The sequence below is a fragment of the Montipora foliosa genome, chromosome 6, assembly GCF_036669935.1.
Source record: "Montipora foliosa isolate CH-2021 chromosome 6, ASM3666993v2, whole genome shotgun sequence".
Taxonomy (NCBI): Eukaryota; Metazoa; Cnidaria; class Anthozoa; order Scleractinia; family Acroporidae; genus Montipora; species Montipora foliosa.
In genome coordinates this window covers 7,622,504-7,645,003 of record NC_090874.1, presented here as the reverse complement: position 1 = coordinate 7,645,003, position 22,500 = coordinate 7,622,504, and the positions used below count along the sequence as shown (strand labels likewise).

Below are 22,500 nucleotides of genomic sequence, written 5' to 3'. Positions count from 1 at the left end.
ACGAAAAGCTTGTCATATTTTTCCATTTAAACTGCCAAGGAAACCTTGTCAAGGAAAAATTGTTAAGGAAAACTTAGTGTAAATGAGGTTTTATTAATTGCGGTTTTCTAGTTCTAGAGGCATGTATGATATCAGTCTTAATGATGAGCCTCTGTTGAGCCTTCACTGTACTTCTAGAAATAAGCTGCGTGTAAGCATAACAGAGGGACATCTTTGAGGAGTTTAAATTGACTTAGTTGTGATCGTAAGTTCTAAAGACGCGCGCAAGACTTGCTTCCTAAGAATTTTATCCACAGGACAAACGGAGCGTGCGTTTTCGAAGGCCTAAGGAAATATGGAGTTCGTTGTTGAGTACTGATTGAGTAACTCTCTCTATTGAAAGACCGACGAGAAAAGGAGGCCAGTTATAATAAAAACGAAATTGGAACTGGTTTGCACAACTCCTGTCTCTGTTGGCGGCTGCCAGCTTTCAGAAGGAAGAACATTTTCCCTGAAAGAATTAACTAAGTTACCGGGAGGAGAATAACGCACTACCACAATGAAGGAACCATCTGCCCTGGTCTTGCCGGCCGCACCAATTTTCGTTGTGGCTTTCCACACAACCTGTTCCAAAGCAGAAAAATCAAAACATTCATAACTAATTGATTGCGCAACAAGTTTCAGCAAGATAAATCAGTTCACAATTCAATTTTATTGAAAGAGTGCTAGCTTTTGTATAATTTTTGTCTTACGTTTAACACTCTCACATAATCTTTTGGGTGAAAACAGTTGGAACCTTAATTCGAAATTTAAAATCAAAACTTATTCAGTTAAGGGCGCTCAAAAGAAAATCAGAACGCCATTGAATCACACGAGCAATACTTTTAACGTTTATGGTAATCATCTCTTAGCGGATGGGCAATTATTGCAAGATCCCTACCGCAGCACCTTTTTCATGAAAAACGTAACCAACCCAAAAAACCAAAACTAACCAAATGGTTATCTTTTTATCCTACCACCATTTTGTGGCATCAATGTTCACTCACTCACTCACTCACTCACTCACTTACCCACCCCACTCACTCACTCACTCACCCACCCCACTGCCTCGCCTGTTCTGAATCTTCTCTGCATGTTCACAGTGTTTGTTTCTTTGAAGCAGATTTGAAGTTTGAAGTAGATTCTACGTAGTGTAAGTTAAATACAAAGGGAAATCTCCATTTGAGGGATGGCCAAGAGTGCTTTCCATTTTCGCGTGAGAGGTCACAATTCAGTTTCTCTGTGGCTCATATTACCTGAGTAAAATGTCCAGTTTTGTCAGAAAAACCAGGATTATCAAAATCGTAGTCTCCAATTTCTTCGTAAAAAGCTTTGATAGCGTCGGTACAAGGCTCTGTCGTTTGTCTGGAAGACCAATAAAGATTCTCTCCCTGTTGCAATTGTTGTAAGTTAGTTGCATGATCAAACAAGTTGTTGTCCGCCAGGTGCCTTGCCCAGTCCTCCGCGTCTTGAGCAAGGTCTTCATTCCAGACGACTTCCGATACCTGTTTTAAGTTGAGGCAAAATGCAACAAAAGTCTTATTTTTTCCAGATTCTCGAATCCCGAGCCTCTTTTTTAGGGTCAGTGAGTACGTTTAGTAGGTGTACCTCTGGAACTCGCTAATTAACAGCGTAATCAATCCAGGGAAGGTATTTCTATTTATATACCTTTACAGCCAGCCTAATCGGTCAGCAGCCTATATCCAGGAGCCCAGCTACAACTCCAGTACGGGGTCTATGTAATGGCATTTTCTCAGATCAAGCTATTTTTAGACGAGTTCTTTATTAAGATGTGTCTTGCATGAGTGACAATTCTCAATCCTATGGGTAATAACTTTTCATGAAGACTTGTGATTAGCTGAAATAATCTGGTTTCGCGGGAAAATCAATCTAAAAATACCTCGGTCTGTAAAACGCCGTTGCACAAATCCAATGCAGTTGTACGCTCCTAGTCATAAAAGCTCTTGAATCGGCTTAATACAGAATCAGGGATAGCCTGGAATACAGATAGCTTTGAAGGGTCTAGCGTTGTATTACAAAAAAAAAAGGAGCAAACAAAAAGAGACTTAATATGCCATTAATATTTGCTTACCTGATGTATGGATCGGAAGTCATTGTGCCACTTCAAGCACTGTTCTTTGAAAGGAAGAGTGGTCTCTACAGCAGAAAAGATATTCAGTAAGCGCTATTAAGAGTATTAATTTTCGGATCTGGACACAGCTTCTGCAACGGCTCTCGTAATTGGTTCAGAAAACAATAAGCACAAATGAAATATAATAATAAAAATTTTGAGTCGGGTATTGACAATTTTTGCTTTACGTTACGAGATCCAATTGATTTGCAAAGTTTAAATCAGGGGGTGCCAGTGACAGGCTCTTCTAATGAGCTCAATATGAGCCGTCTTTTGGCTTATAATTTTAAACTGACGCTCTAAACTTCAATTGAAAACAAAGAAACAAACACAGAGGAGACTGAGATGTCAAAGGCTGAAACATCTGAAGTAGTTTATTCAGTACGTGCTAGTATATTGTTGTATTTGAAACGGATCAAGTTTTCAAACTCATTCCAAAAACTGAAGGATCGGTAACACCTTACATTCAGCTCCCGAAATCACTTATGACGTCATAGAGATGCTAATACGCCTGTCCCGATTGCGCTGAACAACCAGAAAAATAGTACTTCAAAAATGGCAAATAAAGTGCCATTTAGAAACATACTAGTGTCAAAAGTTGCAAGAAATCCAAGAGATCCTTCTAGAAATTCAGGACAGAAGAGCAGGATGTAAACAAGTGCTTGAGATTCGTCCACATCTCAACAAGAGGTGCTATCAGATGATGATACTGTTTTACATAGACCTTCGCAACTAAATATCTGTTTAGGATTTTGTACTGAAATTGTCGAGTCCTTGTATCCATTGTGACGGAAAAGAAAGGCTATAAATCTTCTCCCAATATAAGTCTACATTAGCATATTCTGCTCAGAATTTTGATTGGGCTGTCGGGTTGTTTATTAAACCTTTGAGCTCATTCGTCGATGTTACACCTGTATTCTTATAATGGTAGTTTTGATTTCTGCGAGCGGGACTTCGATCCTTTGAAACGTAAACTAGATTTTTGAAATACGGGAAAACGTTCCCAAGTTTACTTGTGGTTTTATTTGACGACACCTTATTTCCCAACGCGGAAATGATGCACAGTGGGCTAATGTCGCCTTCCCTGCCCCTGCTAGAGCTTGTGGACACGACAGACTGATAGGGACCAAGGTCAGATATGGTCTCCTAGAGACAAGTCAATTTTGCCGTACACAAATTGCGCAGTGTGTGACAAGCTGATGGTTTTAATTTATTTATTCAGATTACTTGAAAGTAAGATATAAAATCCGCACTTTTATCAACAGGAAGCGTTTTGAGTGGTAAATTTGTAGGAAGCAAGAGAATTAAAAAAGATTTCCTCTTTTCTTAGTGCTACAAACTTAATAAACCCAACTCTTACCTGCCGACAGCGCATATTGAAAGATGGTGAATACGAAAGTAGGGAGGAATGAATCCAAAACATGCATTTTCCAGAAGAAACCTCTTTCAAAAGCCACTGATAAGAAGGAAACACTTGTTTTCTTCTTGCGTTGTCTACTGCGACTTTGCAGCTATTTGGCTCCCGCAGATTAAATTCCAAGCTCACTTTTGTAAGACTTAAATTTAAACCATTGACGTTTTGAAACTTCAAGAAACACTTCTTTCTTTTTCAGTCACGCACGAAAGATACAATTAGATCTAGAATGCTAATGAACAGTAATATTCCATTGGGTGATGACGCCATGGAGCGAGACGAATTTCAACTATATCTAGTCGCTCCGTACTGGTTATTTTTTGGTCTTCTTGCTGTGAGAGTTAACGCAACGCTATTGGTTACCGGTAAATAACTTCAAACATGTATCAGTTCCAAAATATCAATTACTCATTATGAATGGAGTTGCGCACTGAGCAAAAAAAAGTGTCTGAGACGGAAAGAGACAGATTACTCATCAAGAATCTACAACACAAAAACACATGATACGGAAACAAACAGTGCCAGTGTCGATTGTGAACTTGAGGGGCGATAAAAAAGTATCGCTATAGCAACAACAATCTTCACTGGCGGTTTAGCGATCGAGGGCAGCTCAAATGTCACATGCACAAATTTAAGCAGTTAGCTGAAAGGGATAACATCATGAATCATGAAGCTCTGCAGCATAAAGACTCCATCACCGCCGAAAATTATCACCGTAACTTTTCGGCGTTTATTAACAACCACGTTGCCGGTGCAGGAACCCATGCCTTTGACTTCCCTACAGGAGTAATCAGGAAGTTGATTTTCCTAATTTTTTCAACATAATGTCTGGATAGACTTTCATATACCGGTCCAAAATGGCGGAAGAAAAAAGAACAATTGTTATTCTGGTTAGGCCTTGTTGATTAGGTATTGTTATGTTCGCTTTGTTCTTTTGTTTTATGGAAATAAATTATTACGGATTCGATCTATGAAAGACAAGTCTAATGTCCAGTAGATAGGTATTGAGAATAAAGATTGTCATCAGCCAATATGTTATCTTAACACTAAATTCTCCTTACCAGTCACAAACGAAATCTGTAGTATTAGTTTGGAGAATGAACTTTTAGATCTTGGAGTGAAAGGAATAAGCAGTTGCTTGGTGAAAAGGAAATCGGCGAACCGTGATGAATAGATCTAACATAGATATTAAAGAGCAAAGCAATGTACATATTTGATTTCAAGCCAACAAGCCAGTTCGGAGTGTCAATAGTATTTAGCTTAGGAAAAACTAATTGGGGACACTATTTACACAATAAAGTATACCTTAGCTAAAGTTAAAATTATTTACAATTTAATGAATAATGTATGAGATAAATAGATAAATAAATAATCCCGACGCGCGGAAATTTTTGAAACTCTGAACTCGCTTATTAAAGAAAGTGACAGCGCGGCGAAAATAGAGCAAGGAGAGCAAAACAAGAGGAGACTGGGGTCGGGCGTCCTTTCTTCTCTACCCAGCCCTATTCGCTCGTTCGGTCTCGTTTCAGTTCAACCCATTCTCTACCTTGAATTAACGATTATCGTTAATTCTTAATTTGCTGTGAATTTACTATTATCGTTAATTTAGAAGACTGAAAGCTTGATATGGATTATGGGAAATGGTCATATATATTTTTTAAAAGATAACCCAAGTGTATGGAAGTAGGACTCGAACCTGGGAATGTTCATTATTAACCGGTTACCTAACCACTTGACCAGCGCACCGCTAGCTGTTCAGGAGCAATATTTTAAACACTATTTGATAATGCTGTGTTATCAAACGACAACAAACAATATTACACACAACAAAGGTCGCTTTCCAAACTTCACGACAAATCTAAACATTTTAAATCCAAGTTTAAGCTTAAATTATTAATCTAGCCTAGGCCTAATAATTTTTCAGCAGCGATATTCTATGGCAGACTTAAGAAATGTTTTTTTTTTTGAAGAAGCGATGTATTGATCTTCAGTGGTGAAGCGGAAAAAAGCGGTTCCTATGAAGTACAAGCTCCAGGTTCGAATCCAATACAAGGATATGATTTTTTCCCCCTTATTTTCTCTGCTACCACAAGTCCTGGGACACAGTGTCCTAAATTAACGATAATAGTAAATTGATAGCAAATTAATAATTAACGATAATCGTTAATTTAAAGAAGAGATCATGTTGTTCAGTTAGGGACCACAGTTCTTGGCTCTTATTGTTGGTCTCTTAGTCACAGCAGCGACCTGGGGCCATTAGCAGGACCTGGGGCCATTAGCAGGAGAGAAAACATCGATATTTTTAATTTATTTTTAGATTGTCTTTTTGTGCATGTGCGAAACCCAGCTGACTTTTTCAGCCAACAACGAGCCACAAATAATCAATTATTACCTACAAATAAGATTGCTTACTCATCTGCTTAGAGTTTATTGAAAAAACTGGTCGGTCTATGACAATGCCGTGGCTTAGGCCAAGCGAAAGGGACCGGAATTGTAAGCTCTGGTTTTGGGCTCCATCAGCGGTATCACTCAGTTGTTACCATTCGTTCAAGCGGTATTTGAGTTCCAAAAAGTGACTCAAACAGACTGCAAAAGGAAAGAAGACGGTGAACTTTCTGCGACCAGAAAATCAAATGTAGTTAGAAAATTAAATGAAGAAGCAACAACAACATTTATTCGGTGCTACAAATCTTGAGGTTACATATTTTGGCAGTGGGTTAAAAATACATACCGTAACTGGTCACCCACAATAAGCTTTAAAAATAAATGTGTGACCACTAGTATAGTATAATACTGAGTATATTATTTATAAAAACAGTTCATGCGTAATACACCTCAAGAGCGTAAGTTAGATTTAAAAAATCCTTTATTAAGAAATACATAAGAAATAAAAAAGAAGGGGATTTGCTTCGTGCGAAGCAAAAATGTTTATGAACATTACTTTTTCCTGAAAAGTTTGCTTCCTCGGGAAAACAGGAGTGCAGCTTGACTGGTGTGTCGAATCAGGTCCTGCCCAACCTTTTATTTTTCTGCTGATGATTATTCGATGAAACATTGTGAACTGCAAGGCTGTTTTTTGCACCTGAAAGCAATGATCTGGCCAACGCCTAGAGTGAGCACTAAATCATTACACTGAATTCGAAAAGACTGATTTATCAAAACACTCAGAGAATTAACCGTCAATTAAAAACAGCAGCTCACGACGGATGAGATAACGAGCACGAAAACAAGGCAAGCGAAGTTGGAGTGGCTTAGAGCCGCCAATCCTGCACTCCTCTGTGAGTGTGGCTGGGTTGGCGGTTGCCAATCCCTGGCACGGAGAACATTGTTCCTGAAAAATTCTTCACCGAGGTAGTTACCAGGGGGATGGTAACGTATTACCACAACAAGTCGGCCATCTTTCCTGGTTTTGACGTCTGCTCCGATTTCTCTTGTTCTCTTCCATACAAGCTAAAATCAAGACAGTATAATATGACGCACCTACAACAACTTTAATGCGTGCTTATCGTCTAAAAAAAAAAACAGTAATAAATGTATTGTAATTTTAACGTTCATTTTAGATTGGGAGGGGGAAATGGGGGAAGTTATTATTCTTTTGTCCCTTGTAAAAAATTGCTTGTGTTCCCTTGTTCCCGAAATTACTTCCAAACTTGTTCTCAGCTTTTTGACTTTTTGATCGCGAAAATGGTTTATGTTCCCTTGTTCCCTAAGATATTTTGTCTTTGCTTGCCTATATTCCCCGGTTCAACTTTAGCCTTTTTCCCGAAAACCCGCTGGAGGACCTCATTTTAGCGAATGTTGTAAACTTGTGATTTTACAATACTGCAAACACTCGGTTTATCGTTTCTTTCTTTCTTTCTTTTTTTTTTTTTTTGTGCGCTATTTTGGTTTGGTGCGAGTGAAAAATGAATGAATGAAACAGGAGAGATTCACTGAAAAAACGTTTCTCTCCAGTCCTAATTTTCTCCAGACGAGGTGAAAGTCATACATTCAAAAGTAACACCGTCAAGGAACACGACCGGTTTGTACTGAGCTTTTTAAATCTACTGCGCCCAAGTATTTCATCTGCTCTATTGTTCTTCATAGGCCTATATGCCTTGTGTCTGTTAATTTGCTGTGTTCTGCCGGGGTGGAAGGATCATGGACTACTTTTCAACTGAAGGAATGCACCGTAGGATTTAAGATGTTAAGTTGGTTGTCTTCTACTAGAATTGAAATTTTGAGCTTTCTCATTAAAGTCAACATGCCTGCCCGCAGCTTTATAAGGATATTTCTGTTTCATTTAAAAACCTAGTAACTTGCATGTACCATACTGTGGGGAAACTGTTTGCACCTCTCTTTCGGAATAATTAATATTATTTTGAAATTTGATTGTCGATTTCGCCATTTAGTTTGAATTGTCGATCTTAGCTCTAAAATTAACCCGCGATCAGGCGTACTTTTCTTTTGGCGCCCTCTCTAAAGAAAAGTACCCCTGATCGCTAGGTTACTCTAAAATAAACACAATTACGTTGTCTACTTTACCTGGATCAATCATGTTCGCTACTTTACCTGGGTAAAATGTCCCGTTGCCAATGAAAATCCAGGTTTGTCAAAATCATAATCTTTAATTTCTGCATAAAAAAGTTGTGTAGCTTCAGTGCACGACTCTTTGGGGAGAGGTCTGCCCGAGAGATAAAGATTTTCCCCTGGTATGATATTCTGGGCATGCTCAAACTTGTCATTGTCTGCTAAGTAAGTGGCCCACTCTGTAGCACCCTTAGCCAGGGTTTCATTCCACGTGACAGCTTCAACCTGTGTAACAAGAACCGTTGAAAATAAAATCATCCTTGAACTGCTTTTGGATTCAGTCAAATGAAGTCTCTTCGGAGAGTTTGGAAAATTGTAGATAATGATAAGGAATGCGACGAAAGAAGACACTCATTGCTGAATAGACTAAACCAGGAATGTCATAACTTGATGGAATTCCATTCTCCAGATAAGCGAAGTCTTGAGAAGGACTGTTGTTCGGCAAACTTGGCGGAAGTCACTCTCCGCATGAGCCGGCGTGACAACAATATTCGTCCAATAAATTTATATCATTGGACGAACGACGATCCTCCAATTGCTTAGCCTCGTAGGATAATCCAATAAATCAAAAGAATCTTATGCCATTCTTTCACATGATTAATGACGTCACAATCAAACCACTATATCCAATAAAAGATTACAGTAGACAAGCATTGATAAAAACTTTTTTAAAATTAGCATAAAAAGCCCCAGGCTTGAATTTTAAAAAATGTACTATGCACTACTTTTATTATCTTTCCGATCACACTTGCAATTTCTGCCCCGCTAAAACCAGTGTTCAACTCGTGTTTGGTTAATTGTTCTGGAGCCTCTTAGATACAACACTGCTGATCTTAGTTAAAGGAAAGTTTTCCTCTCAGCCAATGAATTACAATGCTATATTCCATCTTCCTTTTCTCATATAGCTTCCGGGCTAGTTCGGAGAGAAATCGTCCGGCTTCTCTGCCACTTCCGCCGTATGGTGAGAACACAAGAGAGCTGAATGAAGGATCCATGCTCGAGCTCAATAATTCGCTGGTTGTAATGACGCTTTTTCTCGTTCTCATTGCTCCTGAAAGCCATGTCAAGTTTCTGGTGGCTCTCAGCAAAAGGGCTAAAAACCCTGACATCGAAAAATGCACATTGTCCCTTTAACTGCGTGCACTGACATCCAAACGGGCTTCATCAAAGGTGTTGGCACTGCTCGCTAAAAATTTCTCCTGTCAAGCTCTGAAGGTGTGGATCGACCTGAGCATCGTGGCAAGCGTCCTCAAGGAGAAATGCAAAGGGGTTTCGCACATCATCATGCCTCCTATGGACAAATCCATCTTTCATACACGATACTGCATGATCAAGGTCAAATCTCTTGCCGCAAGGGCATGTAGATGGAAGGCACTTCGGTGTCCAGCGGTACCTAAGGCTGAGAGCATCGTAGTACTCCCTTTTTTTTTTTAAGTCGGAGTTTTCTGACTTTAAAGGCAATGTTGTTAACCAACTCGAGGCAGGCTGTATGACAACTGCAGACTGCAGACTGACTACAGATTATAACGCTGATACAAAGAATGTAAGTCTAAGCACCCATTTCAAATAACCCTATATTTGCAGTGTCCGGAAAGGTTCGCAAAAATGGTATCACGTAAAATAAAAATATAAGATACGAAATAAAAAAAAAGGGGCAATTAGATAGGATTTTTTTTAACTTACCTGATGTTTCAGACGATACTCATTGTGCCAAACCAAACATTGGTTTTTGAAAGGAAGAACAGCTTCTGTTGAAGAAAAAAAATCATGGGTTAGAAAGTGCCCAGAGCATTTTTCAGTAATGGTAATAAGTCCATGCTTTTTGAGCTTTGTATTAAGGCCTTTGTATTTTATTATTTCCCTATGCTGCTTGGTTGTACTGTGTGTTTGTTGTACTCATCCTTGGAAGTTTGGGCTCACTGCAGTATCTTTATCTTCTGATAGAACTGACCTTTTCTGTTTCCTATTTTTTTATTTTTAAGTTACTCTACTTACTTAAATTTTCAGGGAAGATGTTCATTTATTTCAATTAGGTCAATTTATGTACTCTTTTTGCAATTCTCAATCTTCCTTCAAAATTTGATACTCTATTTTATTTTATAATCGTACCCACAGCCATAACACAAGGCACGCACTTTCTCTCTGGTTTTACAGCCTTTTGTGTGAAGCAACGCCTTCGGTTTCAGTTAACTCATTAATTGCTTGATGTGCAACGGTGGGAAGTTGAGGAAGCGCTGGAATAGTTCCAGTGTTTCAATACATTTAATTTTCCAATACTGAAGATAGACCGTCACATTTGAGTTGCTAATATAATTGTTAAATTGTTTTGCTAACATAATTGCAAAAATTTCTTTCTTGGGCTGCAAAAATATTAATCAGTGTGAGCGAACCTGAAACGAAAAAGGACAAATTTACCTGTTGTGAGTCAAAGGAACGGAAGAAACCGAGTCACCCCCCTCCCTCCCTCCCCACCCCTACCCCCTCCCTTACATAGCGAAATTTCGGAACATGTTTCCTTATTTTAGTTTGCAAGTGAAGTAGTTGTTGTTGGGATGAAAAACATTCACACGTAGTTAGAAAGGGTGTCCTACAAAGTCCGTCAATAATAAAGTAATCACCCTATATTTTCAAAACTACAAACTGACTTACCGCCTGATAATGCTTGCTGTAACACAATTAATTTGATTAAGACAAAACCATCCGAGAGCTGCATATTAGCTATATAACTTGTTTTGCCGGAAATTGCATTCAAAAGGGTCGAGGAAGAAAACATTAACGCTCTACCCAAAGACTGCTTAAATTTCTGGAGATTTCTTTCAGAGCGGCAGAAAAATTCCGAAGCTCAACCGGTCAGCAAACTGCAGTTCGTGGTCTGTCGTCGCTTCTTATTGCAAAAGAATAGGCTCTTTGACCAATAAATCTACTGTAGCTCCATATCTAACCGCATGTTCATGTTACAAAAACAACTTTACCGAGGACTCATGACCACAAAAATAAGTTGGTTTACTTTGAGGTTTCCTAACAAAGCTCTTTGACCATGTTTTGAGTCAAGAACATCATGAATGAGATAAAGAATTCATGACTTGTATGTAAACCAAAATCGCAGGTAGGGTTTATAAAGAAATATAAATGAATCAGTGCTGAGACCTACAACCCTGCCCCATTGCAAGTACAATAAAAGAAGCTAAATCAACTGCCGATATAACGGGATTAATATTTTATAAAAAAACATCCAATGTCAATGACAGTTCGATTTGATGAACTGGTGCCAATATGCGAAAAGCGGGAATTTTTTGCCCAGTGTTTGCATTACGCTATCGGTCTGTAATTGCTCTGGAGAGGCCTTTATTAAAACTGAAGGTGCCATGCCGTTTTTGACTGTGAGTGACACTAAAATGCTTTAAGTAAGCATTTGTTTACTGAGGGATTTCATGAGCGCTTTGTCCTCGTATGACATTTGTAATTTGCACGTGACTACCTCCGCTACACACCTCCCCACGGAAAAATATTTTGTAATACTGATTTCGTCACACAGCCACGCTGTAGTACTATTTTCCTTTTCGTTAATTATTCTTTCCCGTATAAGGTCTCTTCGTATTTGTCCTTTATTCCTGCAAGATTATTCAGAAAAATAGATCGTCGATTGTCCAAAGTAGTTAACAATTAATGATGAAGTGGTACATTTGGAGAGCCCCCTAAAGCGCCACGTGAGTTGTAAAAATCGGGACAATCTCCTTGTGTAAATGTTACTTTGCGCCACAAATAATTCTTAATTCCTGTTCTGTATTCACTATGTTAAAAGCCCCTTGAATGCAAAGAATTTTCAAAATGAATTTTTTAGCCAACTTACAACGTCTGAAGCTATCGTTGGTCAATAAAATCGTGAGCCAAAGTAAAAGAGGCAAAAGTGTGTGGTTCAGTGTCGATGAGATATTAAAAACGAAAAAGATTGTTATAGTAAAGAGTTCAAATCTTAAATATTATCGAAACGTCCTGTGTGAATAGATGGTTTTCCATCGAGCGTTGAGATTAACTACCAATTGCTTTCGTTTAATTTGCATTAGCACGATAGGATTACTAAGCCGCGTGCTTGCAAATGCACTGGATTTGTCCACTGTACAAGCTCTCAACATGTTGAGCGTTTGTTGAGGTGTTGTCGAGCGGGGTGTTCAAATGACCTCAACAATGACTCAACATATTGAGCATTCCGAAGATTTCACAAAGGCTCATGTTGAATCATGGCTGAGAATCCTAGGTATATTCATCTCCTCAGAACACGAAAATGCTCGGCTGCACTTCTAGTAAGCGAACTCATTGATGAGGACAAAAAATAAAAAAAACGACGTTGTAAAAACAAGAGCATGGATTCGGCGTAGAAGCTGTAAAAAATGCTACAACAACATAGTGAAAGAGCTCATGATCGAGTACACTGCAGGCTATACTAAGGAAATGATGCGAATGAACCATGGCAATTTTTGTGAAATACTAGGAATGATTGAGCCCCACATAACACCAAAAGGTATTCTTGGTGCTACAGAAGTTATTAAAGCTCCAAGAAGGCTTGCGTTGACTATCAGATTTCTGGCAACAGGGGAGACTTACCATTACCATCTTGTAAAATGTTCGATATGTTTAAACTCCCAATGGATACGCTGGGCAGCTCAACCCGTTGAGCGTTGCTGTGCAAATGCACTAGACTTTGTTGAGCCACACATGGATGACCGCGAAACAAAGGAAATATTGAGCCGTGTTGAGCGAAAAGTTTGACCAGTTGACTCACCAAGACTCAACATCGCTCAACACCTCTGGTCACCTCTCAACAGGGTTTTCAAATGCGCTCAACTTATTGAGCTCAACATGTTGAGAGCTTGAACAGTGGACAAATCCAGTGCATTTGCACGCGGCTTTAAAATAGTGAGAGGCAAAAGCAGCAAAAAACTTCTCCATTCAGGGGCGTTTGCTGACGCAAAAATTCAAGTTGGCAATTATACATTCGGTCGCTATTTTTTCTTTCAAATCGCAAATCCTAGGTTCGTGTACTATTCAAGTCTTAGTGGAATTTGACTTTCTTGACGTAGAATTTTTTTTTGTCAAATTTTCTCGCGAATTTTGCCGGCTGCCTGCAAGTATTTTGGACTTTGCTTGACTCGTTTGAATTAACTTGCGATCTGGCGTTCTTAGATTTAGAGAAAAAAAAGCTTGACCACGGATTACGTTTGAATTAAATGTCTGGGTCTGTTTTGATTGGATAGTAACTTTAATTCAAGTTTGACAACAACGACTTTAAAGGCTCTGTAAAATCGCTGAATTATTAATGCCTCATATCACTGAGCCAGTAAACACAATAAAGGATTAAGTGTTATTTACTTCTTAGATTGACATGTAAATATTGCTGATATGGGTAACGATAATTGACTTTGGACAATTGTGTTGAAGAAACAAATAATTGCTAATGTATTTGTTTATGCACTACAAAGAGGAAAGCATTTAGTCATCCATTGTCGTGTTTGTACAAGAGCCATTTTCACCACTTGTCATGTTTGAAATTTGCCGTCTTCACACGAAAAGAATATTTTCAGGAAAATGGCTCAAAATGGCCGAAAATCAATTGATTCAAAATCCCATAAAAATTCGTTTGACGTCGGACGAATGGTCAATCTAATAAAGCGAAAGATCTCCTTTGCCTTGCTGAGACGACTAACTTTTTTAAAAAAAATTGATTATTGAAAAGCAAGCATAATCCTCATTTGTTAGTAGCACTGCATGATCATCCTATCTATAAATTGATTGCCAAATAGTTTCAGACCTTGTTCAGATCTCAGCTTCTTAGAAACCGCACAATCATTACGTAATGCGAAGGGACATATACCTCGGCAAAATTTCAAGTGGCAATTGTACATTTAGTGGCTCACGTCTTTCAAGTTGCTAATATAGGGTTTGCATGTGTACTGTTCAGTTCTTATAATTTGAGCTTCTTGGGTGGAAATTAAAGGACAAACGGCCTCTGTAATCTGTTTTCTTAAAATAACTTTTTTCACTTTTTTTTTGGCAAACCGACAAAGAGGTCTCTCAAAAAGTACCAAACAAGTTGCGCGGAGATAACCTTTCAACAGTAGTTGAATTTTTCAACTAGTTCGAGCTTTCGGTAAGTTTTCAGTTTTCTTCGATAATGGGATGCCCATAAACGCTGTAAACCAATCAAGGATTAAGTGGCACTGCTTCTTGAGGAAAAAAAACTAATGGTTGGCGATAGGTTGCTCGTAAAATTATTGTAGCCGAAGTTCAGGGGCACACTGAAGCAAATTCTTCTATAACTTTTCTCACAGGTTTTCCGAAAGGCGCTTTCTGACTTGAGCCAAATTGATTTGCCAAGTAGATATGCCATCCTAACGGGGATTTATACTTCAGACGGAATAGGTCAGTATTTCATGACATCCAAACGTTCTACAAATACCAACTTTTCTGAAGTCTCCACAACTAAAGAACTTACCGCAGTATGGATGGCCCGAAAACGCAAATGAGATCAACAAGAAGGCAACAAAAGGCATTTCTTTGAAGGCTGTAAAAACTGAGAGTGTCTCTCTAGTTGAGGTTAAACTAACGCGAGACAACAGCGGGTGCGGGGTAATCAGTGCCCATAGTTACTCATCTACGCACAAATCGTGTTCTTCTGGGACATAGTTTATCCAATCATATTGTCTAAAACGCTCAATTAACAAAACGCCAATGGACCCTTCATCCGCGCGAGTCACGTCGCAGTTTGATCAAGAGACCTTTAAGACGCTGTTACACTGTGAAATGCAACGTGGCCGTGGCAGGGTATGTTACACTGTGAAATGTTTCGTGCAACTTGTCTCGCAATGTTTTGGCGACATTGTGGCAGCACAAGTTGCACGAAACATTTCACAGTGTAACATACCCTGCCACGGCCAAAATCGTTGCGAGACAAGTTGTACGAAAAGTAGAACCTAATTCTATTTTCGGCAAAGTGTGAAATGTTTCGTGCAACTTGTCCCGCCACAGTGTCGCCAAAACATTGCGAGACAAGTTGCACGAAACATTTCGCAGTGTAACAGCGCCTTTAGTTCGTGATGTTTTCGTACGGAACTTAGTATGATTTAAGCCCCTTGCAAATTGCTAACGGACGCACCATTGTTGGCCAACAACCCCCAACATTGTTGCAAACGGACGCACCATTGTTGGCCAACAACCCCCAATACTGTTGTTGGGTGTTACATCTTGTGTCCTTTTGCACATCCCGTTGCATGTTGTTGGGACGGTCGTTGCACGAAGTTTGAAACTGGTCAAACTTTTGAGCCAACAACTCATCCAACATTTCTTTTGTTCCATGATCGCCGAAGCGTAGCGCAACAATGTTCGACATGGTTCCGTTTGCACAGCTCTTCCAACATCTTTGGGGCGGCCACGCACGCGGATTACATACGGTCTACATGGAGACAGCAACGCATTAACACGTTGAAAACAAGATGGCAGCCGAATTTCGTAAGTTTACAGTCTTACGGTTCGCATCCTTCCCATAATACACTGCACGTATTTACATTGCTGGGAGTTGTTGCGTCCGTTTGCAGGAGTTGCTGCGTCCGTTACGGTTTGCACGGGTCCTTACCCCTTCGTCACAGCGAAAAAGGGCGAACGCTCGAAACGTCAGCTCACGAACCTTTCTTACAGAAGTTTAATCCACATTATTATATGGCAAACAATTCTCAGGTTAAATGGAGTAATCTGATTGGCTGGATTTCGGTCAGGATGTTACAGTTCGGACCACTACCATGCAAACAGTCCGTTTCCCTTCTTTTTTTCTCTCCCAGGAAATTCAAGTTGACCGAAAAACAAAAAGTCTTTTAAAAACGGAATTTATTTTTTCATCACAACAGTACAATAATACCGAGCGGAATTTAGTTTTACTGGTAAAAGGTGAAAACAAGGTCGTTGAAATCGGGATCTTGGAAAACAAATCCATGCATAAGTATGTTGCAATCTCATGCACATCGCCAACACCAAATAGTAAACCATGTCGCCTCGCGTTATACGAGTGTGATTAGGTACCAAGTTTGAGCTAACCCACTTTCGACAACAAAACAGGAAAATTGTCGTCAGTGTCCCTTTCCAAAAGCTTATCTCTGCATTCCTACTCCGGAATACGTCTCCATCAAAAACAGCTCCTAGTATAGTGTATTCTGGCTGTTTTAGGAGTATCCAACTTAGGTATTAAAGCAATCAAGCTACCCCGATGAACGACGGTAAATGATAATGCTAGTAATTCAAACAACGAAGGATTCTCATAGCGAGTTCTTAGCAAGAATTCAGAAAATTTACCAGACTTTACACAATAAGCTCAACAATGCATGCCTTTTGGTTGGTTCTCTTCTATGACCTATTAGAGGAAAGATGCATTGCTGACGCCATCAAAACTTTTAATTCTTTACAATACAAAAGCAATGAAATAGATCCCATGATGCCGTGCGTCTGTTCGGCAATAGATCACAGATGACGTTAAAATGTCAAAAAACTGGCACACGAGGAGATAGCCGAGTGTGTCACCGATGTTCTCACCACATTTTGACGTATTCTGCAATTTTTTATATGTTTGATCTGAAGACGGATGGCGACATGGAATCAATAAGTGAACATCATTACAAGCCGAGTTAAAAACGAATGCAAGTTTCCGAGTTAAAGACGAATGAGAGTGACACGGCAATTTAAAATTCGACAAAATTTTTAATGAGGTAAAGATATAATAAGTTAAATGATTGTTCAGTCTTCACGACGCAATCTTCGTCGTTGTTCGAGGGTTCCTGAAATAAAGTGAAAAGAGAGTTAAAAACGAAAAAAAAGTACATGCGGTACCGAGACAATTAACGCATTAGGCTTGCGCCTTGTATCAGACAAACTATCACGAGGGCAACCTAAATAACACCAGAAAAAATATTTAGAACTTTACGATTCGGTACCAATTTTGAACGACGTTTCGACTGCACCTCGGTAGTTATCAAGTTCAATGTGAGGAAACAAAAATTATATGTATTCAGTAATGTGCGAGTAGTTCAGTCTTCGCTAAGAAAAAGTGCGATGCGGTTTGCAGAGAGTTGTAATAGAACGAAGAAAAATAGAAAATCAAAGATTTAACATAGGACAACCTATGTTCTGTCTTTGCCTTTTTCTTTCATTCTATATATGTCTATATCTATATGGAAAACTAATGAAGCAAAAGTATGTAATGAAAAGTATAAAAGTGTACAACTACAACGATGGGGTTGCCACAGAACAATTCGAGGCCAAAAACTGGTAAAAAAATCTATAGTGAATTAAAAACTTTAGCCAGGATTGGTACTACCTGAAGATCATAAAATTCCCGACGAAATCCAAGACCCCAAATGTGGAATCAAATTTCACATAAAGTTACTTACTAAGTCAAAGTGTATATATATTTATAAACTGCATTTTTTGGAAAAAAAACGATTCCAAAAGATATTTTTTCAATATTGCAATTAATATGAATAGATAAATTCAAGCGGTTTTTCAGGAGTTGATGCCAAAATTGATTTTTCAAGGAGTTTTCCAGGGCCTGGAAGACATTGTGAAAAATCCAGAAGTAGAGCGAGCTCTGATTTGCGCGGATTGGGTGAAATTGTACATTGAGACCTGTTGTCAGTTCGGTTATTAAAAGCATTTCATACGCGACGCAATCAAACTTGTTCTCGCGCTCTATAAGACAGTAAAAACCTGTTTTTGAACGAACTTTTATGGTTATTACTCGGAATACCTGAAAGGTATCCGAGTTATATCCTGGGAAGAATTTAGTTTTCTGTGCAGCAAATGGACAATAGAATTAGGAGGCGGTGATTTCATTGGCTAAAAGCAATGAACTGCACCCCTCCGAGCAATACATTTGACCTCCCTCTGTGACAAAACAACTGCAACAGTAAAAAATGAACACAAACGCGAAGGAGTAGATTTCAGATAGCGAGAGAGTTGAAGCAGCCTCACGTCTAACAGAATTCGATGAAAATCGGAATTTATAACGTGCAGTGGAGCAATTAAATGATGGGTTCTACTTTGGGGCTTCAGCGTGACTCGTTTAATTTCGTGTGATCATTCAAAGCCCATGTTCCACGATATAGCAAATGACGCAATGCAATGCAGCTAAACGTGAATATGCTGGATTCAGCCGTCTAGAAATGTCATGAATAAGATATTTACTATAATCCTTCCTGTTGACAACATGACTAAATCGCCAGTACAAAACTTCCAGCAGCGGTATGTTATAAATGACCGAGATTTCTTAGTATCTTTCCGCCTCAGCTGTTCTTTGTACGAACATCATCCGCCGATGTCAATTTTTTTCTTTTTATTGTTAGTTTCTTGATCTTCATGTTAGTTACCTAGAGATGGAGGTCACCGGCCGCGTTGTTCATAACACTCTTAATATGGAACCTTTGCAGATGGATACCGTTTTTCACTTACCCGTATTAATTTCAATTGAACCCAGTTTATCTGATGTCACTCTACATACTAGATCTCGCAAAGATAGACATAACGCCCACGTAATTTCCATTCACACAACCAGTTCCAAGACATACTACCCCTATAGCTATGTCACCTGTTGAATTTATTTGCAATTGTAAACATTAAGCGATTTTCACCGGTACATTATCTGCGTTGTTATGAATGAGCAACTGGCTGCAGAGACATTTACTTGTTTTGTTTCGTACTTAGCTAATTAATTAAAACATAGGCGCTCGAGAGGCGCATGTGACTACTCCAGAAATGTACAAGGGGAAAAGAAGTAGAATATTCTGTCCTGTGAATAGGGGTGGCTGAATTGTGGGAATTGATTCACCACAGCTTTCATATCGATAGTTTTTCGACCATTGAAAAATTTACGTGCGATAGATTATTTTCACTGTCACGCAACAAAAAAATAAATTCGAAACGTTCGATGAAAAAGGCCAATAACTTGGAATGTTGCGGGAAACAAATTTAGACATCACCTCCAATTCTCAGATCTGTGCGGTACATCGTTTCTGAGCTCTTTGTCGAAGCGTTGAAATCACACAACTTTTACTTGTGTAGGTGGATCAAAGTGGACTTTGCCTTGAAAGCGCTTACTTCACGCTCATAAGATAAAATGTATGAACACATCTCCTAATGTACTTGAAAGGCTCAAACTGCTTAGATTCATAGGGATAGATATTTTTTACAATCAAATAGAGTGGATGCCCGCCTAACGGCCATACATTCTCTTATAGAAAACCCGCGTTAATGCGGTCACCCGTTAATACGGCCAACTGCCACAATTTTAAATCCCAAACAGTAGAGTCCTGTATAATTTCACCCCGTTAACTCGGCCTCTCGCGCCAAACGCATGTGACATGTTAATTTCATTGACCTTCGTTAGTTACCGCTGTAATCGAACAGCCGATTTACTTTACAAAGTACTGTCAGCAACACTCCTCCCTGTTTTCATTACAAACATGATCTTGACACTATTGTAACATCCAGTAAGGCAAATCGCGAAGGGATTAAGTCTTTGTGCTTTCATCAAAAACACGATTGATACATAAGTCTTTCGGTTAGGTAATTACGGCGGCTTCCAATTTTTAGAAGCATAATAAGCTGGGCCTATTCTTGTTTTGATTTTAGGCTCAGAACGTACAGTGCACTTAACAAATTTAAGCGTTTTACCTACTGTGCGAAGTTTCAAGTATTTTATACAATTACTGTACGTACATTCCTGTTGTTTATTAAAGAGAAAAGTTTTTCTGGAGGTGCAAATGCGATATTTGTCATTAAGGCCTTTTAGTCATGAATTTCACCCTACCCCCGGTAATACGGCCACCCCGTTAATACGGCTAATTTTTTTGGGCCCGTTGATGACCGTATTAACGGGGTTCCACGGTAGCTTGGTATCATGGTGTCACCATGATAAGCTACGTAAGGTGACAATTAAAAAATTCGAAATACTATATTTTCGAAACGAAAGACGTCATGGAACTAGAAACTTGGAAAATGATTTATTTTTCGGGTATCTTCAACCTCCTATAGATGACAATTCAGAAGACCTCACTGTGAAACCATCTATAGTTTGACAATTACGTGCTACTGCAAAGCTTTGTTTATCTCGAAAACGGCGGCTTCATTAAACGCGTAAACGGGCGGTCGGTTAGAAACAAAATACGAAAGCTACGAGAAGTAACTGTTGTAAGAATTAAAACCTCACCTCAGAACCGTATTCTTCACAGATCATCAACTGCGAACACGGTGCACCCGAACATTTCGTTCGTCCTCGCGACTATCGGCAATTCATCGTACTATTTGCAGAGTCCGAACTTTGGTCCTCTTCGTATGCGGATTGGCTCCGAAGTGTATTCTATTGCATTACATACTCATTTTCGGAAAAATTGACACGATGGCAATAGTGACTACGCGCCACGCGCAGTAGTCACAAAAACTACCTGGTCCAAAATGTATCACCCTACTTCTGCGCCACTTGGTATTCCGAGTAAACGCTTTAAAAAAGCGTCTTGTTTAATACTTTAATTTCGATGAGAAACTGAAGTTCATCATGAAAAAATTCCGCTCTTGGTCTCATTTTGAAAAAGAGGCTCGCCGGACGTGAATTTGCAAATAACCTATCAATCACTTATTATTGTACCTCAGAGTAGTCATAGGTCGTACGCCCGCTGAATTTCTACTTGCCAACCCTTCCCCTCGCAGTTTCGCCGCCCTTTCTCTTGTTTCTTCAAGTTCTTTCCACCTCATTTTCTCCAGAGCCGCCTGAAACAAAATTATCCCGACGCTCAACAAGGAGCAATGTAACTGAAGAAGCAAAATATACATCGGCATCTGTTTCATCGAACCCTGATACAATGCAGCAAAATATAAATATATTGTCTTAAATTTTACCGACAAATTCTTATTACGTTATTATATAATTATTTTGATGAATTGACCGAATGCAAAAACGGCCGACAACAAATTATTCTTTTGTCTTTGTCTCGTTTTACAGCCCTAATAACACGGGTGACAAATTACTCCTTAATTTTGGCGCGAAATTTCAGCGTTAATTTATAATTTCACACGTGAAATTACAATGTTGTCATGGCAACTTGTCCTACAGTGCCAAAGTGGCGTCTTGTGAACGTAATTTGTTACCCATGGTACTAATATCTAATCAAATGGTATACTCGTGAAGTTGGTGAATAATTTCACTTGCTTTTTGTCCAAAATCAAATAATTTCCCGAGCCTTTAGGGTAAGGAAATTATTTGATTTTGGACAAAACTCGCGTGAAATTAGGTTAGGGTAATTGTATAATTACGGAAAGTTTTATACCTTGTTTAAAAAAATTTGAAACAATAGAAAAAGAGACACCAAGTACCTTCCATCTTCCGCACAAAAGTCCGCTGCTCAACCAACTGAGCCACCGGTCTTAGCCTCATACAGAATATTGAGCATATTACATGACCACGCGGGAATACGAATTTCATCTTCGAGTGCTGATGGTTTCTTATAAAATTCGTATCCCCGCGCGGTCGTGTGATGGTCTGTTCATTAAACAGGTAATAAAAATCTAAATTTAAAAGTTCAGCAATTTCTCAAGAAAGTCACCGGTAGTTTCATTGTCTTCGTATCTCAAAGCTATCGTTTGACTGATCTTTTAAAACAAAATTTTGATTAACGACACCAATGGTCGCATGAACAGGATGCATTCATATAATTGGTTGACACGTCCGTAACCATGACGACACCAGTTTTCCTTCTCTTTGCAAATATTGTGTGGGCTTTTTAACGTCCCAGAGAGTTTTTGAACAAGGGTTCGTGCGTTGTGAAACTGGACCAAAGATACATAGTCCTCAACTTGAAAGAAGTTTGCAAATTTAATTACAAAGGAAGCAGACATGCTTAAAGACCCCGGGTGTTGACAGAAACGAAGTAGAACCCATGAGTTTCCTCACAGTATTCGCATATCTTCCTAGTAAACGCACCGGTCGGTAATCAAAAATCAATAAATAAACACATAAAGAAGTCAACTAGTTACCTTTTCTGCCTGTAAAGCCTTCTGCCTTCGTAATGAGCTCTTTTTTGGAACGACTGTGAGCTTTTCACTTTCTCTCTTCCGTTCTGAGGAAAACACAAAATATAAACAAACACCAAATATTCCCCGCAGTTAGGATTAGTCGAAACATGACGGCGACCTTTGCGAATTGAAGCACAATTTTACCTTACAAACCTTTCAGCTTCTTATTGAAAACGCTTCCCAAAACAAAGGTTGTAAGGTGCCCGGGGGTGGCTCTTAACTACCCAACCGTTGCTATGGACCCCTTCAAATAGTCATTTCTCGAATT

At 39.1% G+C, this 22,500-nt stretch overlaps 3 protein-coding genes across 5 annotated transcripts in view; all 3 read right to left on the bottom strand.

Moving 5' to 3' along the window:
* Window positions 1-3,779, bottom strand: part of LOC138006563 (Golgi-associated plant pathogenesis-related protein 1-like) — a 4,080-nt gene extending 301 nt beyond the window's left edge. Inside the window, exons 1-4 of the mRNA XM_068852973.1 lie at window positions 3,510-3,779; window positions 2,111-2,175; window positions 1,275-1,523; window positions 1-603 (exon numbers count right to left, since the gene is read on the bottom strand). The exon at window positions 1-603 is cut by the window's left edge and continues 301 nt beyond it. Coding sequence (XP_068709074.1) covers window positions 373-603; window positions 1,275-1,523; window positions 2,111-2,175; window positions 3,510-3,576 — 612 coding nt within the window. The 5' untranslated portion in view covers window positions 3,577-3,779 and the 3' untranslated portion in view covers window positions 1-372. The remainder of the gene's footprint in view (window positions 604-1,274; window positions 1,524-2,110; window positions 2,176-3,509) is intronic.
* Window positions 3,780-6,512: 2,733 nt separating this feature from the next.
* On the bottom strand, window positions 6,513-14,724 carry LOC138008623 (Golgi-associated plant pathogenesis-related protein 1-like). Its single transcript, XM_068855942.1, has 4 exons — window positions 14,623-14,724; window positions 9,816-9,880; window positions 8,115-8,357; window positions 6,513-7,013 (listed from the first exon to the last, which is right to left on the bottom strand). Exons 1-4 carry the CDS (start codon window positions 14,678-14,680, stop codon window positions 6,747-6,749), a joined length of 633 nt encoding a protein of 210 aa, XP_068712043.1. The 5' UTR covers window positions 14,681-14,724; the 3' UTR covers window positions 6,513-6,746.
* A 2,119-nt stretch (window positions 14,725-16,843) lies between these two features.
* Window positions 16,844-22,500, bottom strand: part of LOC138006559 (cilia- and flagella-associated protein 99-like) — a 25,496-nt gene continuing 19,839 nt past the window's right edge. For all 3 annotated transcript variants that reach the window (XM_068852967.1, XM_068852968.1, XM_068852969.1), the window contains 3 exons: window positions 22,194-22,276; window positions 20,809-20,930; window positions 16,844-16,948 (listed from right to left, as the gene is read on the bottom strand). In XM_068852967.1, coding sequence (XP_068709068.1) covers window positions 16,915-16,948; window positions 20,809-20,930; window positions 22,194-22,276 — 239 coding nt within the window. In that variant the 3' untranslated portion in view covers window positions 16,844-16,914. The remainder of the gene's footprint in view (window positions 16,949-20,808; window positions 20,931-22,193; window positions 22,277-22,500) is intronic.